Source organism: Archocentrus centrarchus, chromosome 8, assembly GCF_007364275.1.
Source record: "Archocentrus centrarchus isolate MPI-CPG fArcCen1 chromosome 8, fArcCen1, whole genome shotgun sequence".
Taxonomy (NCBI): Eukaryota; Metazoa; Chordata; class Actinopteri; order Cichliformes; family Cichlidae; genus Archocentrus; species Archocentrus centrarchus.
The window spans coordinates 23,304,668-23,322,777 of record NC_044353.1 but is presented as its reverse complement, the minus strand read 5'-3'; the positions used below and the strand labels follow the sequence as shown (position 1 = coordinate 23,322,777).

Here is an 18,110-nt window from a genome sequence, read left to right as displayed (position 1 = left end):
CACTTTTAATAATATCCTTGTTTAGCACATTCAATGATCCTGTAAAGATTTCGCCTCAATTATATTTTTCATTTTAACCAACTGCAGGCTACAGTTATGATACATTTGTGATAATGTAATAATTAGTTACCAGCTTTCAAATTAAGCTGTAATTAGAAAATAGGTCATCATTTAAACAAGGGGATGAAGAAAATATCACCATGAACAGGGGCAAGAAACAGCTCAAGCAATTTGAGTAAAGAATATGCACTTTATGTATAAATGATGCTGTTATTTTTTTTTTTATTGCTTGTTTATTGTTGTATCTCACAGGTGCATGAACTTGAAGCTGAGCAGAAACAAGCTTTCAATGTAACTGCAAATGCAGGAGGAGTGTGAAAGCGCTCACCTATCATATAATTTATGATGAAACTGAAAACTAAAATCAAATTTGTTGATTTTTTTTTCTTTCACTTACGGTGCTGTATCTGTGTCGACTCATTACAACAAGAAGAATCAAAATAGACTTCAGAATCTGTCAAAGCTGGAACAATTACGTTTCCTGTGAAAAACAAGTGAGTATTACTGTAAACCTTTTTACAGGATTAGTACGCCAACACTTACATGTCCAGCTTGAGCTCAAAGAAGTTAGAGAATGCACTGATATTTCTGAGGTCCAGGTCAACAGGCTGAGAATCAAAAGTGGTGAATCTGGAATGGTAACTTTTTAGATGGTTGCTAATAATGACAATAGAATCGTACACACATCTTTTGCTGATGGCTAAAGATTTTAATCTAATGCTGCCATGGGTTAATCATTTCATAATTTAATACACTGAAACAAATTTTCAGCAAATCACAATTTGCTAGACTCACATTTCCCAGGGTAGCTTGAAAGAACAGGTTTGTTTGTTTTTTCAATCTACTATTATTATTAGAAGAACTGGTTAAACATAAATAAAACAGTCTGTAATAAAAAACTTTCTCAACTGTAACCACTGTCAGGTTATTGCTTGAGGATGCGGCAGGACTTAACAGGGAGTCAAAGGCACTCATAACAGTAACACACTCACTGTTCTGGAATGACAATTGGCTTAGTACAAGCTGAAAATCATTGCAAGAATTCAAGTAATCTCTTGTGGCTACTTGTTGGCCAGTATGGTCAGTGTTATGAAAGCTCAGCCATGCAACAGTCAGGACAAATTAATAGGAATCTTAATAGCGCTTAAAATTTATGGCCAGTATTTGTTGCCAACAGAGACTTGTAAACACAGCGCTGAGTGACTTACTTGAAATGAGGCCAGGCTCACATCAAAGGTCACATAGGCTAGTAGTAACTGAAGTGCTCCAATGAGATTTAAGAAGAGTATCAGTCTTAGACTAAGTAGTAGACAACATCTGATGGATAGTTATACAGAGTTCATAAAATGTTAAAAATCTGAAAAAATGTGCTATATGTTCACATTAATTAAAGATTTTCTTGATACTGCAGCGTTTTTCTTACAAAGCCACATTCAAAGAGTTCTTGTCAGAGAGATTTTATTAAATGTGTTTTTAAAAATTAGCACAAGAAACTATTTAGTAAAACACAAGTTTTTTGTAAAACGACTGATAACTAGTACAATGTTCCTCATCATTGTATTAATTATCAATATTTTTTTATTGTGGTATCTTTGAAGAGTGTATAATGTAAGAAAATTGTTTTCCTCAATGCTTTGTTTTCATTTGTGGCACAGCTGTGGTGACTGCTACAACTAAACATTACAATGTGAAGGACATGGCTGTAACTGTATACTGCATTCAGGGAAGATTAATTATCAGCAGATAAAGGGGCTCTTGTGTTCGGCAGCACAGGAAGCACAGGTGTTGGTGGACGCTGGGACAGATGCTATTTATGAGATCACTGTCCACTAGCAGGTTGTGAATTTGTGAGCCAATACTTTTTAGGGGTTAGCTTGGGCATTGTAGTGCGCATACCCAACAGCAGAAAGATATCATATGACATACAGGAGTTATAGTCCTTTCAGCACAGCTGTCAGTGTGTCTCTAATGAATAACTGACTCATTTGGCAAGCTGCAGTTATCTGTTTCTTTTCTCATTCAAATAGCTGAAATGTTTTTCTAATTTCATGGGAAACATTCTGAGCATCTGCAAGAAGGCAAGCACAGTTACAGCTGTACCTCTGTACATCTTACAACAGATCATAAATGATGAAAACATCAATATATACAATATAATCAGGATTATTTGAACATGAAGAAACCTCTAGTTCCAGCATGCATGCTAATTAGTATTAGCTTATGGTCTTGTGCAAAAAACATTGACAAGCACACACAGAAAGCTAATTAGTCTCACCTCCTCAAACTTTCTTTTTCCTTCTTGTATTTCTGTACCCCTTCACAAGTTATTGCATTTCATGTTAGACTGTTAAGTTACATTGTGAAACAGAATCACCTGAAATTTGAGCCTTATAAAGGGAGCGCCCGAAATGTTCCCCTGTTCCGTTTGTGCTTTTTTTTTTTTCAAAGCATAAAACAAGAATTAAAATCAAAGAAAGAAAACAGAGGGCTAAAACCACACTCCCTATAGCTCTCCCAGTGTTACCACCCTGTCGAATGCAACACCCTTTTAAAGCTTCTTAGGCTCCTCCTTGCCACACATGGTTGCCATGTTTTATCTCAATTTAGGGCTTAGTGCAGGGGGTCATCTATAAGCATCTGCAAGGACAAACAAAGGAGAATGTTAGTTATTACAGTCTATCTCCACATGTACCCATCTCCACCCTCGAAAAAAAAAGTCTTTTTCTATTCGCTATGTCCTAGTTAGGTGAGTTTAAACTGTATAGAATACTAAAAGGACTGTCTCATTTGGTGTTTTATTGATGGCTAAAATCTTCCATAGTTATTCCACTGAGTTGAGATGTGATTCATATCATTTTCACTCTCATCAAACCATTAGCTGATCCCTCTTGGCATACAGATCCCTCTTGGCATACCTCTTGGCATTGTCATCCTGGAAGAAGACACTTCCCATTCTGTCCCATCAGGATATAAATGTTTCATCACTGGATAAAGGTGATCACTTAGACCAACTTTGTGGTGATTTACAATGCAACCCCTCCCCCTGAGGTGACCCAAACCTTGCTAGCAAAATAGCTTCCAAAGCAGAACAAAGTCACTGGATCAAGTATCCGTGTTTTTTCCTGTAATTTGTCAATTGCGTGTATTTGTAGCAGCTGTTACATTTTGTCACCAGAGGTAAGAGACGATGTGTATTCAAAGTAGCCCAGCACACATCTTTATTTACCAATAGTAAAACATTTTTTGTTTTAGTAAATAAAAAAATTGCTGATAAATTAACTTAGATAGAAGGAGAGATTCATATTTGCATGACTGCTTGATATATGCAGACTGAGAAATAGTACTAAAACATAACTATATATTAAAATCATGAATACAAAGATTTACCTCGGGCAAGCTGATTGAAAGAATGACAAAGACCTTTGACCCTGTTATGTCTTGAACAGCATGTTGGATACATGCTATTTAGGTTGACTGAAAATAAAAACTGAAGACATTTGACCTTACCTGGAAAGCATGTGTGCAACACGCTTGTAGCAAACCTGATTGAGGTTGTATAGATGACATACCTCAAGGTCATCTCTTTTGAAGAACAAAAGATGGCTAAATACAAAAAGGAAAGAAAACAAACAAAATCAGTTTTGAAAAGACATCTACATAATTGTCATTTATTTACCTTTATTAACTTACTATTAAGCTAAGCCTTAGATTTAAAAATTGTCCTTTATATAGTTTTCTTTCATGTTACTATTACAGTTCTGGCATCTCTAAAATCTTGTTTATTGCCACAGGTCTTATTTTGGGTCTTATCCCATCCTAGATGGCAACTGTTCATCCACTCCATTCCAAGACGATATGTAATCTGTCCTAAGCTTTTATGGAATGGCGCTCAGTCTCATCTCAGACATCTGAGATGTGTGCTTGTCCTGCAACTGTACACCAGTGACATTTACATGCTTCTCCAAACCCATGGCCTGTGTCATGGCATGTTCCAGTAGGATGATTAATAATAACAGTGTAGAGAAACGGGAACGTGACAGACATTTATGTTAATTCAATATTATAAGACTATATTTTCTATGGTTAGAATCTTTGATACATGCCCAGCAACTGTTCTACAAGTTACATGGTTACATCTGATGATGTACTGTTAAATACTAAAATAATAGAAAAATAAATTGTTCAAAAATATTAATATGCTTTAGAAGGGAAAGAGTGAGAAAGATGAGAAAAAAAGAAAGAGAGAAAAAGACCGACTAATCTGTTCATACTCTGTTGAAACTAAAATGTTTTTGTATCAGTGGACCTACATGGAATATTTTGACCCTGTTTCATGGAACAGTTGTTGACTTGTTGCCCCCCACACCCCCCACAAATCTGACCTGTGTGAACAGCAACTGTACACCATTGACATTTGGAAATAATAATTTAAAAAAAAATGCATTACTCAAAAAAATAGATAAATAATGCTCATTTATAGATTTAATTTATCTTTTATATGAACAGTAGTGTATGCATCTAAATTAAGAGATGTACAATAAGACACCTTGTACATCATATTTTATAAAATGTAAAATATCTTCTTGCTATTTTTTTTTTTACAATCTTTCATCATCACTGTGTCCTTTGACTGCCAAGTTTGGCGACAAGGAAATACCTTCTGTTACAAATGTGCTTGCAAAGCAGTTTAATCACGGCAACTGTCGCTGTTACAGGATTAACAGCAACATGACAAGAAGACATGACCAAACTAAGCAAGGCACACCTACTAATGAAAAAAGTTCTCCCTCTATAAAAGAGGGTGCTTCAGTCTCTGTCAGCAGCTGGTAGGCTTCCAACTCAGGTAAGTACAAGTATTAACTTCAGTTACTTATATTATGAAACACAAATTTATCACAGCTTTGGCATCTCTGGCATTGCCAATTTTAATGTTTTTAAAACTATTCAGCTTTTATTATTATTATTATTAATATTATTATTATTATTATTGTTGTTGTTGTTGTTGTTGTTGAACAGGATAAGTGGAAAAGGATGGATGGATGGATGGATGGATGGATGGATGGATGGATGGATGGATGGATTGGAATAACAGTTATAGTAGTAATAATATTGTTAACCTTGTTAAATAACAAATTCTACAGACAAATATGATGCTAGACAGTAAAATGTACATATATTGAAACTAACAGGGATCTGAATTTTACAGTTTTTTTTAGTAGGGTCCAAGCAACAGAACTGAGAGTTTCCATCTTCTGACTAAAAAAGGTACATTATAGTGTATTTTCAGTGATATTCACACAATTCACATGTTTAATCTGACACCCAACACCATAGTAAATTTATGAAAACAAATGCAAGAGAAACTAAATCCATCAACCTCTCAATTTCAGCCCCCTAAAGTTCCATCATGAGCACAGACGCGGAGATGGAGGCCTATGGCCCTGCGGCCATTTACCTCCGAAAGCCTGAGAAAGAGAGGCTAGAGGCTCAGAACACTCCTTTTGATGCCAAAACAGCCTACTTTGTGACTGATTCTGATGAGATGTATGTCAAAGGTAAACTCATCAAAAGAGAGGGTGGCAAAGCAACAGTTGAGACACTTGCAGGAAAGGTAAGTAAATGGTGCTTAAAAAAAAAAATTCCTCAGCTTTCTTAGGAAATAGATGAATTTTGTGCATTACATAATGTAGTATTTTAGTCAGTTTTTTGTTTGTTTTTGTTTGATTGTTTACTTTATTGTTTTTCCTATGTAGACTGTCACTGTAAAAGAGGATGACATCCACCCTATGAATCCTCCGAAGTTTGATAAAATCGAGGATATGGCCATGATGACCCATCTTAATGAGCCCGCCGTGCTGTATAACCTCAAAGAGCGTTTTGCATCATGGATGATCTATGTAAGTTTCAACCTTATAATATAGTGTGCTTGAATCTTTAAATCCCAAGTATCAAATCTAATTATGTTTATGTATCTTTGATATTACAGACTTATTCAGGCCTGTTCTGTGTCGTCGTGAATCCCTACAAGTGGCTTCCTGTGTATGACGCTCGTGTTGTCGTGGCATACAGAGGCAAGAAAAGGATTGAGGCGCCACCACACATTTTCTCCATCTCTGATAATGCCTATCAGTTCATGCTCACTGGTAAGATCAAAGCTAATTCAAGATTCAGGTCTACGGGACAATGAGGAATATCAACTATAGTTTTAATGTGAGCGTACTCTTATATTTTAGATCGTGAGAATCAGTCTATCCTCATTACGTGAGTATAATACAGCATTACAAGAACACTTTTTCAGGAAGTTGAAAATTATAATGTAAAGTACATCATGCTTTAATTCCCCAGTGGAGAATCCGGTGCAGGGAAGACTGTCAACACCAAGCGTGTCATCCAGTATTTTGCAACAATTGCAGTAGCTGGAGCTAAGAAAGCTGAGTCAGCACATGGAAAAATGCAGGTAAAATTGTGTGTTGAATACCTTTTCCACAGGTGATGTTGCTGCTACTTTTCTATAGCTGTTTAATGTCTCTGTGTAGGGTTCACTGGAAGATCAAATCATTGCAGCTAACCCTCTGCTGGAGGCCTATGGAAATGCCAAGACTGTGAGGAATGACAACTCCTCTCGTTTTGTAAGTATTCATGTTCTGGACGGTCACCTAATTTTCTTACTCCTGCTGATATCCAGTCTAACATTTTGTGGTGACTGTTCAGGGTAAATTCATCAGAATTCACTTTGGCTCCACTGGAAAGCTAGCCTCAGCTGATATTGAAACATGTAAGTTATAGTTATCTCCCTTTTGTATTTAATAGTAGTGTATAAATGTGTTGTCTTACACTGTTTGATCATCGCACTTACTATCCAACAAATATTCACAGATCTGCTGGAAAAATCCCGTGTCACATTCCAGTTGTCTGCTGAGAGAAGCTACCATATCTTCTATCAGCTGATGACTGGGCACAAGTCTGAGCTCCTAGGTATGTGACACAATAACACTATACAAAATTAATAAATATAAGTAAGCAAAACATCCAGGAATTTACTGTCCATAGCCCTTGTCATTGCAAATAAAACAATCCTCTTGACCTGGTAGTCAAGAAGCATAATCAATATAACATTTTGGGGAAATTTATTAACAGAACACTTATCATTGAAAAAATTATCTGCATTAATTAAAACACAATGTACTGACTTAATATGGAATCCATTTATCTACAACAATAATTCTTAAAGGTAGAGTAAGTAATTTTTTAATGTTATTTAATACAAAAAAATATTGTACTCATAAATATGCATTGATTAATGTGTAATAAACTGGTGTAGTCTCATGTACTTAGAATGAATCAATTCTAATCAATGGCGGCTTTCACAGCTGGTGCCAGTTTGCGGAACCTGCCATGTTGCCCCAACATCTCGAATACAGTCGCCAAGATGGATATCGATATTCTGCCTAATTGCATTTTATATATGTGACTAAAGACTGGCCAAATATGTAGTACACCTTATAAGTTACTTTCAATTTAAAGGTAACAAATAGCTCTTTCAAACTATATACGACTGTTTAAGATTTGTATAGGTGTATTTTTATAATCTCTTTCTCATTATGTCTTTCTACTCCACCACCACTGCTTTCTCTGCTTCCTCATTTCCACTTCATACTTTTTCTTCTCACTTCAAGCCTCATCTCCTGAACTGAAGTCAGGGCTCTAACACATGCAAATGTATATAAACATTCTTGTTTATTCCTTATATTATTTAAATTACTTATTGCCAGCAGATTAAACATGTCACTTTCTTCTCTGTTTTAAATAAATCATTATGTCACTCACTAATCTTGCACACTTAAAAAAAAACAAAGGAAATAAACATGTCGTACTTATGCATTTCTTCTGCTTTCTTCTAGAGGCTCTTCTAATCACCACAAATCCTTATGACTATCCAATGATCAGTCAAGGTGAAATCACAGTCAAAAGTATCAATGACGTGGAGGAGTTCATTGCAACAGATGTAAGTTGATTCTACACATGGTAATGTGTAGAATAAAGGCACACTGTTAGAATAACAATTTTTTTAAAGGTTTTTCTGTGCTTGCCTTGCAGACTGCTATTGACATCTTAGGGTTCAGTGCCGATGAGAAGATAGGCATCTACAAGCTGACCGGTGCTGTGATGCATCATGGCAACATGAAATTCAAGCAGAAGCAGCGTGAGGAGCAGGCTGAACCTGATGGCACTGAGGGTAATTGAATTCATTTTGTAATATTAAATCTTCATGCAGTAATTCACATTAAACCATACTGAACAGAATGAAAGTCTGTGATTTAACATTCTGATATGTAAAAAGATATAGTAACTTTTAGATCTATGATGACATCCATATCATTAAGCAGTCCCAAACAGATAAATTGACATCAAATAAGTATTACAGAGTTAGTGGCGGGACCTGTCTATACTTTTTCATAAAATGCAAGATAGAACTTTAGCACTGCTATTAATGTGTTTTAGTTTAGTTCATAGTGTTGATATTCCTTTGTTAGATTATGAAACATTTTTGTTTTCCCAATCAGTGGCTGATAAAATCGCCTACCTCATGGGTCTCAACTCAGCTGATATGCTGAAAGCTCTGTGCTACCCAAGAGTAAAGGTCGGCAATGAGTTTGTGACCAAAGGTCAGACTGTCCCACAGGTAATTTTTTAAAAATTAAAAGAATAAAAAATTGTAAATACAGTTTAACTTCTAAAATACCTTTATATTACAGCAGTATCTGGGAGGTTAGATGAGTGTTGAATTCTCTTCTTCTAGGTCAACAATGCTGTCTCGGCTCTGTGCAAATCTGTCTATGAGAAAATGTTCTTGTGGATGGTTGTCCGTATCAATGAGATGCTGGACACAAAGCAGCCCAGACAGTTCTTCATTGGAGTGCTGGATATCGCTGGATTTGAGATCTTCGATGTGAGTATTTAAAAAAAACGTGTGATCAGATTTACGGAAAATATGATTTTTGTCATGATATTAAACACATTTTTATTACCATAGTTCAACAGCTTGGAGCAACTCTGCATCAACTTCACCAATGAGAAACTGCAACAGTTCTTCAACCACCACATGTTTGTCCTGGAGCAAGAGGAGTACAAGAAAGAAGGCATTCACTGGGAGTTCATTGACTTTGGTATGGACTTGGCTGCCTGCATTGAGCTCATCGAGAAGGTAAGATAAATTCACCAGTCAGGATTAAAATGCCAGTTTCTGACTAGGTCCTAAAATATTGATTTTTCCGGAATATGACTTGTCTTTTCAGCCAATGGGCATCTTCTCCATTCTTGAAGAGGAGTGCATGTTCCCCAAAGCTACAGACACTTCTTTCAAGAACAAGCTGTATGATCAGCATCTTGGCAAGAGCAAGGCATTTGAGAAGCCAAAGCCTGCAAAGGGCAAGGCTGAGGCCCACTTCTCCCTGGTTCACTATGCCGGTACAGTGGACTATAATATCACTGGCTGGCTGGACAAGAACAAGGACCCACTGAATGACTCAGTTGTTCAGCTCTACCAGAAGTCTTCAAACAAACTGCTGTGCTTCCTGTATGCATCCCATGCTTCAGCTGATGGTAGGAAGTTAATAATGTAAAAAACACAACAATCTGTGAATACTAATTAAATGTCTTTCCTCTAGGAAATCAAGTTGAATCAAGTTAAATATTTGGTTGAAATATTATTTAGAAATTAAATGTCTGTAACAGTCACTATAACATTATATATTAAGTTCTGTTAATTATATAAATGTATTGGAAAACAGATGCTTCTGGTGGTGGTGGCAAGAAGGGTGGTGGAAAGAAGAAGGGTGGTTCTTTCCAGACTGTGTCAGCTCTTTTCAGGGTATTTGAACCACCACAAAAATCAAGATCTTATTGAAATTTATTGGATTATTTTTGCAGCTGAGGTTTGTTTAAATATATTCCCCATCAGGAGAATCTGGGCAAGCTGATGACCAACCTAAGGAGCACTCATCCTCACTTTGTCCGTTGCCTGATTCCCAATGAGACAAAGACCCCAGGTAAAAAGTGCACAGTCATACTAATTTCACAAAATGTTACACAGTGATATAAATGAATGTTGTAAATTATATGAATTTTCAACTCTCAGGTCTCATGGAAAATCATTTGGTCATCCACCAGCTGAGGTGTAATGGTGTACTGGAGGGCATCAGAATCTGCAGAAAGGGTTTCCCCAGCAGAATCCTCTATGGTGACTTCAAGCAGAGGTGACAGCACATTACTATATTAGCAAGCCAAAATTATTTTATTGTTATTGTAAAGAGCAAACTTATATAAGATGGAAGAAAAATCTAAGTAACAACATGATTCTCTCTTGCAGATACAAAGTATTGAATGCCAGTGTCATCCCTGAGGGACAGTTCATCGACAACAAGAAAGCTTCAGAGAAGCTGCTTGGCTCCATTGATGTGGATCACACACAGTACAAGTTTGGTCACACTAAGGTAAACTTTGACATTATCACGACCTCTACAAACTCTTGCTGTATACATATGAACTGGTGACTAATTTGTTTCACATCAACACAGGTGTTCTTCAAAGCTGGTCTGCTGGGTACCCTTGAGGAGATGAGAGATGAGAAACTGGCTGAGCTGGTGACCATGACTCAGGCTCTCTGCAGAGGATTCCTCATGAGGAAAGAGTTTGTTAAGATGATGGAGAGGAGGTATGATTCTCTAACCAATATATGAAATTACCAATTAAATATAATGTGATGTTAACCAAAAACATTTTAATAAATTATAGTAATTAGTGTTGTTTTTGTAGAGATGCTATCTTCAGCATCCAGTACAACATCCGTTCATTCATGAATGTCAAGAACTGGCCATGGATGCATCTGTACTTCAAGATCAAGCCTCTTCTGAAAAGTGCTGAGACTGAAAAGGAGTTGGCTCAGATGAAGGAGAACTATGAGAAGATGCAGACAGACCTGGCTACTGCCCTGGCCAAGAAGAAAGAACTGGAGGAGAAGATGGTGGCCCTGCTGCAGGAGAAGAATGACCTGCAACTTCAAGTGGCTGCAGTGAGTAGAAACAAAACTGTGACTATCTAACATCTATATTTCATGTATGTGGCTTAGATATAAAAAGGCCACACACTTTTCTCATCCTCTAATTGTGTATGTGCCATAACAACAGTGCAGTTTTACAAAATAAATAATTAGCAAATGTCAATCTACATGACAACACTAAATAAGATATTATTGTCTGTTCAACATGTATTATAGGAAGTTGAGAATCTCTCTGATGCTGAGGAAAGGTGTGAGGGGCTCATTAAGAGCAAGATCCAGCTGGAGGCCAAACTCAAAGAGACAAGTGAGAGACTGGAGGATGAAGAGGAAATCAATGCTGAGCTGACTGCCAAGAAGAGGAAGCTGGAGGATGAATGTTCTGAGCTGAAGAAGGACATTGATGACTTGGAGCTCACCTTGGCCAAAGTGGAGAAGGAGAAGCATGCCACAGAAAACAAGGTTCAGTTCATACTGATAGTCTTCTTACCTGAAAGAAACATTAATGTTGTGCCTTTTTAAGCCACAACATTGATGAAACTTTCAAATATTTATTCTATTTTGGGAAGAAATATCACTTAATATTTACACATTATTTCAGGTGAAAAACCTGACAGAGGAGATGGCATCTCAGGATGAGTCAATTGCCAAGTTAACCAAGGAGAAGAAAGCCCTCCAAGAGGCCCATCAGCAAACACTGGATGATCTCCAGGCAGAGGAGGACAAAGTCAACACTCTGACCAAGTCCAAGACAAAGCTGGAACAGCAAGTTGATGATGTAAGAAAACTATTATCATGATGCTTTTATTTTTTATTAAAAAGACTGTTGGTACTGAATGATTGTCTTTCAAACCACTCAAATCAACTGTCATTGTCTTACAGCTTGAGGGCTCACTGGAGCAAGAGAAGAAGCTCCGCATGGACCTTGAGAGAGCCAAGAGGAAGCTTGAGGGAGATCTGAAACTGGCCCAGGAATCCATAATGGATCTGGAGAATGACAAGCAGCAATCAGAGGAAAAAATCAAGAAGTAAGAGGACAAATAAGTTATTGATAAAATTACTACATTCACATTCAGAAGAACTGCCAGAAACATTTCTTTTTGCTCTCTACTTGCAGGAAGGACTTTGAAATCAGCCAGCTCCTCAGCAAGATCGAAGATGAACAATCCCTTGGTGCTCAGCTTCAGAAGAAGATTAAGGAACTCCAAGTAATGCCATTTTACATGAATATTACACTCAGTTAGTCTAAAACAACATGTAATGGTGTTTTAGACTAACTCATGTTATTTCTATCAAATCAAGGCTCGTATTGAGGAGCTGGAAGAGGAGATTGAGGCTGAGAGGGCTGCTCGGGCTAAGGTAGAGAAGCAGAGAGCTGACCTCTCCCGGGAGCTTGAGGAGATCAGCGAGAGGCTCGAGGAAGCTGGTGGAGCAACAGCCGCTCAGATTGAGATGAACAAGAAGCGAGAGGCTGAGTTCCAGAAACTGCGTCGTGATCTTGAAGAAGCAACTCTGCAGCATGAAGCCACAGCAGCAGCTCTCCGCAAGAAGCAGGCTGACAGTGTTGCAGAGCTGGGAGAGCAGATTGACAACCTCCAGCGTGTCAAGCAGAAGCTGGAGAAGGAGAAGAGCGAGTACAAGATGGAGATTGATGATCTCTCCAGCAACATGGAGGCTGTTGCTAAAGCAAAGGTATACAATATTTTCAGAAAAAAAATAAGATTTGAGTAGCTATCTAAATAATGAAAGAGGACAGTAGTGATATCTCCACTGATTTGAGTTATGACAATTATTTGCCAATTATAGGCCAATCTGGAAAAAATGTGCCGAACTCTTGAAGACCAATTAAGTGAAATCAAGTCCAAAAATGATGAGAATGTTCGCCAACTTAATGACATGGGTGCACAGAGGGCAAGACTACAAACTGAAAATGGTGTGTATCCAAAGATATAAAATGTTTACTTGTATGTTTATTAGTAGCTGTTCTAAACTGTTTATTTTTATATTTTTCAAAACAATGATGGTTTTTGTGTTTAAAACACATTGTGATTTTTATGTGATGAAAAGACTACTTTTCTTTAACCTGCTTTGTCCAGGTGAGTTTTCTCGCCAGCTTGAGGAGAAGGAAGCACTTATTTCCCAGCTCACCAGAGGCAAACAAGCTTACACTCAACAGATTGAGGAGATTAAGAGACATATTGAGGAGGAAGTGAAGGTACCAAATGTCATACTAAAGAAGTATTATGTCCAGCATTACATACATTTTAACAGACCACTGCAAAATGATGGTGCAAGTGGGCACATCACAGAATCCAAGTTCCTTAATTTAAAGTTTAAAAGGCAGTGATCCTATTTTAAATATCAGTATGATCAAAGAGCAACTTTTAGATTTTTGCACTTGTAACAACATTATGCTTTTTCAATATTCCCACTGAGAGGAAAAAGAAAAGAAAAGCCATTTATTAGGTAAAACTTCTTATAATTAAAACACAGGCCAAGAACGCCCTGGCTCATGCTCTTCAGGCAGCCCGTCATGACTGTGATCTGCTCCGAGAGCAGTTTGAAGAGGAGCAGGAGGCCAAGGCCGAACTGCAACGAGCAATGTCCAAGGCCAACAGTGAGGTGGCTCAATGGCGATCCAAATATGAGACTGATGCTATCCAGCGCACTGAAGAGCTGGAGGAGGCCAAGTATAGTTTTTATACTTTTTTATGAATAAAGGTTCCGTATTTTAATAGAATTAATATAAGCAAATCTTTGCCCAATCCAGGAAAAAGCTTGCCCAGCGCCTGCAGGAGGCTGAGGAGTCCATTGAGGCTGTGAACTCCAAGTGTGCATCTTTGGAGAAGACCAAGCAGAGGCTGCAGGGTGAAGTGGAGGACCTCATGATTGATGTGGAGAGAGCTAATGCTCTGGCTGCCAACCTTGACAAGAAGCAAAGAAACTTTGATAAGGTAAGTGGTGGAAAACACAATAACTCAACACAATACTAAACCAGTCCCAAACTAAATTTCCAACCTATATACTTCTAGGTCTTAGCTGAATGGAAACAGAAGTATGAGGAGAGCCAGGCAGAGTTGGAAGGAGCCCAAAAGGAAGCTCGTTCTCTCAGCACAGAACTATTTAAGATGAAGAACTCTTATGAAGAGGCTCTGGATCAGCTGGAAACCATGAAGAGAGAGAACAAAAATCTGCAGCGTATGTCAACTGATATCTGCATTCAACACAGATAACGATTTATCACCTGTTGTGAAGAATGAGATTGCTAATCTTTCTTGTATTTACTGTGTAGAGGAGATTTCTGATCTGACTGAACAAATTGGTGAAACTGGAAAGAGCATCCATGAGCTGGAAAAGGCCAAGAAAGCCATAGAAAGTGAAAAGGCTGAAATTCAGACTGCCCTTGAAGAAGCTGAGGTTTAAACTTTTATATAAACAATTTTTTTTGATGATTCTTTAACACTGATATTTATTTTGCTGATATCAAATATGTTTCAGTATCATGCAAGAATAGTCACTTGGTACTTAGCTTACTTTTCTCGCAGGGCACTCTGGAGCATGAAGAATCCAAGATTCTCCGTGTTCAGCTTGAGCTCAACCAGGTCAAAAGTGAGATTGACAGGAAGCTGGCAGAGAAGGATGAGGAGATGGAGCAGATCAAGAGGAACAGCCAGAGGGTGATTGACTCCATGCAGAGCACTCTTGATGCTGAGGTCAGGAGCAGGAATGATGCCCTGAGAGTCAAGAAGAAGATGGAGGGAGATCTGAATGAGATGGAGATTCAGCTGAGCCATGCCAACAGGCAGGCTGCTGAAGCCCAGAAACAACTGAGGAATGTCCAGGGACAACTTAAGGTGAGTTTGTAGATCGTTTGGTTTGTTTGTTTCTTACTTCTTTTAGATCATTTGAAAAAATAGAACATGTACCTATTTCTTTATTTATTTAATCAGGATGCCCAGCTGCACCTTGATGATGCTGTCAGAGGACAGGAAGACATGAAGGAGCAGGTCGCCATGGTGGAGCGCAGAAATGGTCTGATGATTGCTGAAATTGAGGAGCTGAGAGTCGCTCTGGAGCAGACAGAGAGAGGACGCAAAGTGGCTGAGCAGGAGTTGGTAGATGCCAGTGAGCGCGTTGGACTGCTTCACTCTCAGGTTTGTTTTTAGCTTCAAGAGAAATTTAATGTAATGTAATGTGAATTAATAAATACATTATACATTTACTGTAAATATACAATATGTTAACTTACAACATATTTACACTACACAATTTCTCCTAAACCTTCAGAACACCAGCCTTCTGAACACCAAGAAGAAGCTGGAGGCTGATTTTGTGCAGATCCAGAGTGAGGTGGATGATGCTGTGCAGGAAGCAAGAAATGCCGAGGACAAAGCCAAAAAGGCTATCACTGATGTGAGTTTAAATCTCTAACTATTCTGTTCTGTTGAATGCGTCACTTCCTTGTATTCATAATATAAAGTTTATTATAGATTATTAAATGAATTGATTAAATTGAAAAAATTATTTTAGGCTGCCATGATGGCTGAGGAGCTGAAGAAGGAGCAGGACACCAGTGCTCACCTGGAAAGGATGAAGAAGAACCTGGAGGTCACAGTCAAGGACCTACAGCACCGTCTGGATGAGGCAGAGAACCTCGCCATGAAGGGTGGCAAGAAGCAGCTCCAGAAACTGGAGTCCAGGGTATGAACTGTGTATAAATTCTATTGCTTTAAATATAAAATAACGCTTTGATTACATCACATTCATGCAAAGCTGATTGTTTATCATGACATTAAAGGTGCGTGAACTGGAAGCTGAACTCGAAGCTGAGCAGAGACGTGGAGTTGAAGCTGTTAAAGGAGTTCGTAAATATGAGAGGAGAGTGAAGGAGCTCACCTACCAGGTAAATCTTATTTTGCCAAAAACAAGCATATTTACTCTTTACTTCTGCTTACACACTTAAATAACAGTTATTATCTATGTAGACTGAGGAAGACAAGAAGAATGTGATCAGACTTCAGGATCTGGTGGACAAGCTGCAACTCAAAGTCAAGGCTTACAAGAGACAGGCTGAGGAAGCTGTAAGTGACCTGCATTAACTGATAATGTGACATTTACCGTTGGAGTTAATGATCAATAATAATATTATCATTAATAACTAATATAACTTAAAATCCTTCCAGGAAGAGCAGGCGAACACACATATATCCAGACTGAGAAAGGTCCAGCATGAGCTAGAGGAAGCTCAGGAGCGCGCTGACATTGCTGAGTCCCAGGTCAATAAGCTGAGAGCCAAGAGTCGTGAAGTTGGAAAGGTGGTATTTTATTCTCTTTGGCAGTATTTCATCTTAACCATATGCATATCCACTGATAACATTATTACCACTGACAGGTGAACTGAATAACATTGATTATCTCTTCAACTGTTAGTGGGTGGGATATATTAGGGAGAAAGTAAACATTTTGTCTTCCAAGTTGATATGTTAGAAGCAGAAAAAAGGTAAAGGTAAGGATTTGAGTGAGTTTGACAAGGGCCAAATTGCGATGGCTAGACAACTGGGTCAGAGCATCTCCAAAACTGCAGCTCTTGTGGGGTGTTTCCAGTCTGCAGTGGTCAGCATCAATCAAACGTGATCCAAAGAAGGAACAGTGATGAACCAGTGACAGGGTCATAGGTGGGAGACTAAGGCTGGCCCGTGTGCTCCGATCCAACAGATGAGCTACTGTATCTCAGAATGCCAAAGAATTTCATGCTGGTGCTCATAGGAAGTTGTCAGAATACAGTGCATCACAGTTTGGGCCTGCATAGCTGCAATCAGCACGTGAGCATCAGAACTAGACCACGGAGCAATGGAAGAAGGTATCCCGGTTTGAATCACCTTTTCTTTTACATCACATGGATGGTCAGGACCACCTGGCACTAGGATGCACTAAGGGAAGAAGGCAAGCTGGCAGAGGCAGTGTGACACTTTGGGCAATGCTCTGGGTCCTGCCCATCCATGTGGATGTTACTTCGATACGTACCACCTACCTAAGCATTGTTGCAGACCACGTAGACCCTTTTATGGAAACAATATTCCCAAATAGCTATGGTCTCTTTCAGGAGGATACTGCACCCTGCTACAAGGCTGCAGTTGTAAATAAGAAATTGTTCTTAATCTGTTTTCCTGGTTAAATAAAGGTTTACATTTTCTGAAAAATACAAAGCAAAAAATCATTCAGAAATGGTTTAAGGAGCACAAGGACAATGAGTTTGAGGTGGTAACCTGGCCTCCAAATTCCCCAGATCTCAGTCTAATCAAGCATCTGTGAGATGTGCTGGACATAAAAGTCCAATCCATGGAGGCCCCACCTCGCAACTTACAGGACTTAAAGGATCTGTTGCCAACATCTTGGTGCCAAATAGCACGTCACACCTTCAGGGGTCTAGTGTCTTGATGGGTCAGGGCTGTTTTGGCAGCAATAGGGTGACCAACACAAGATTAGGCAGGTGGTCATAATGTTATACATTATATTATATCTTTATTTATATTTATAATAACTGCGGCTGCTGTTACACCCAAATTTCCCCTCTGTGGGACAATAAAGGCTGTTTCTTCTTCTTCTTCTTCTTCTTCTTCTTATACCTGACTGGTGTTTTTCATCTGAATATTGATTTTTACTTTCTAATTCTAAAAGTAGATAAGTTAATGCCAACTTGTAGGGCACACTTCCATTTTATTGCTGATGACAAATCCAAGCATCACCCTAAGTATCCTACCATAAATTTTCCCTATACTTTATCTATTATCACAGACTGACTATAATATATCCCTACATGCACTGATTCCATGTAATATATATTTCTCTCTTGCTTTCAGGGAAGCGACTCTGCTGAATAAGAAAAACAATCTGGCTGCAGCATTTAAAAGTTCATAGAATATGAACATGTTTCTCTGTAAATCTTCAATAAATGTTGAAAAATTCTAAAGTGTTGTGTTTCCTTGAGATATTC

At 38.3% G+C, this 18,110-nt stretch overlaps 1 protein-coding gene across 1 annotated transcript; it reads left to right on the top strand.

Moving 5' to 3' along the window:
* Positions 1 to 516: 516 nt before the first annotated feature.
* On the top strand, positions 517 to 18,086 carry LOC115784092 (myosin heavy chain, fast skeletal muscle-like). Its single transcript, XM_030735178.1, has 42 exons — positions 517 to 554; positions 4,776 to 4,903; positions 5,267 to 5,325; positions 5,451 to 5,671; positions 5,814 to 5,957; positions 6,047 to 6,203; positions 6,294 to 6,321; positions 6,406 to 6,517; positions 6,597 to 6,689; positions 6,772 to 6,835; positions 6,937 to 7,035; positions 7,962 to 8,065; positions 8,158 to 8,296; positions 8,625 to 8,743; positions 8,861 to 9,010; positions 9,095 to 9,265; positions 9,357 to 9,663; positions 9,852 to 9,931; positions 10,022 to 10,109; positions 10,199 to 10,316; positions 10,430 to 10,553; positions 10,638 to 10,774; positions 10,876 to 11,131; positions 11,336 to 11,578; positions 11,718 to 11,894; positions 11,999 to 12,144; positions 12,234 to 12,324; positions 12,419 to 12,808; positions 12,923 to 13,049; positions 13,213 to 13,331; positions 13,610 to 13,806; positions 13,887 to 14,070; positions 14,149 to 14,314; positions 14,409 to 14,533; positions 14,662 to 14,970; positions 15,067 to 15,270; positions 15,404 to 15,529; positions 15,647 to 15,817; positions 15,915 to 16,019; positions 16,102 to 16,197; positions 16,300 to 16,431; positions 17,977 to 18,086. The coding sequence occupies exons 4-42, from the start codon at positions 5,468 to 5,470 to the stop codon at positions 17,995 to 17,997; spliced, it is 5,823 nt and encodes a 1,940-aa protein (XP_030591038.1). The 5' UTR covers positions 517 to 554; positions 4,776 to 4,903; positions 5,267 to 5,325; positions 5,451 to 5,467; the 3' UTR covers positions 17,998 to 18,086.
* The last annotated feature ends 24 nt before the right edge of the window (positions 18,087 to 18,110 follow it).

What these genes read in the sequence shown, in the direction of transcription:
- LOC115784092 (XM_030735178.1), top strand. Translation starts at nt 5,468, where the DNA reads ATGAGCACAGACGCGGAGATGGAGGCCTATGGCCCTGCGGCCATTTAC. An exon ending in TGCAACTTCAAGTGGCTGCA is followed by an intron (nt 11,132 to 11,335) that starts GTGAGTAGAAAC and finishes CATGTATTATAG; the next exon opens with GAAGTTGAGAATCTCTCTGA. An exon ending in AGCATGCCACAGAAAACAAG is followed by an intron (nt 11,579 to 11,717) that starts GTTCAGTTCATA and finishes ACATTATTTCAG; the next exon opens with GTGAAAAACCTGACAGAGGA.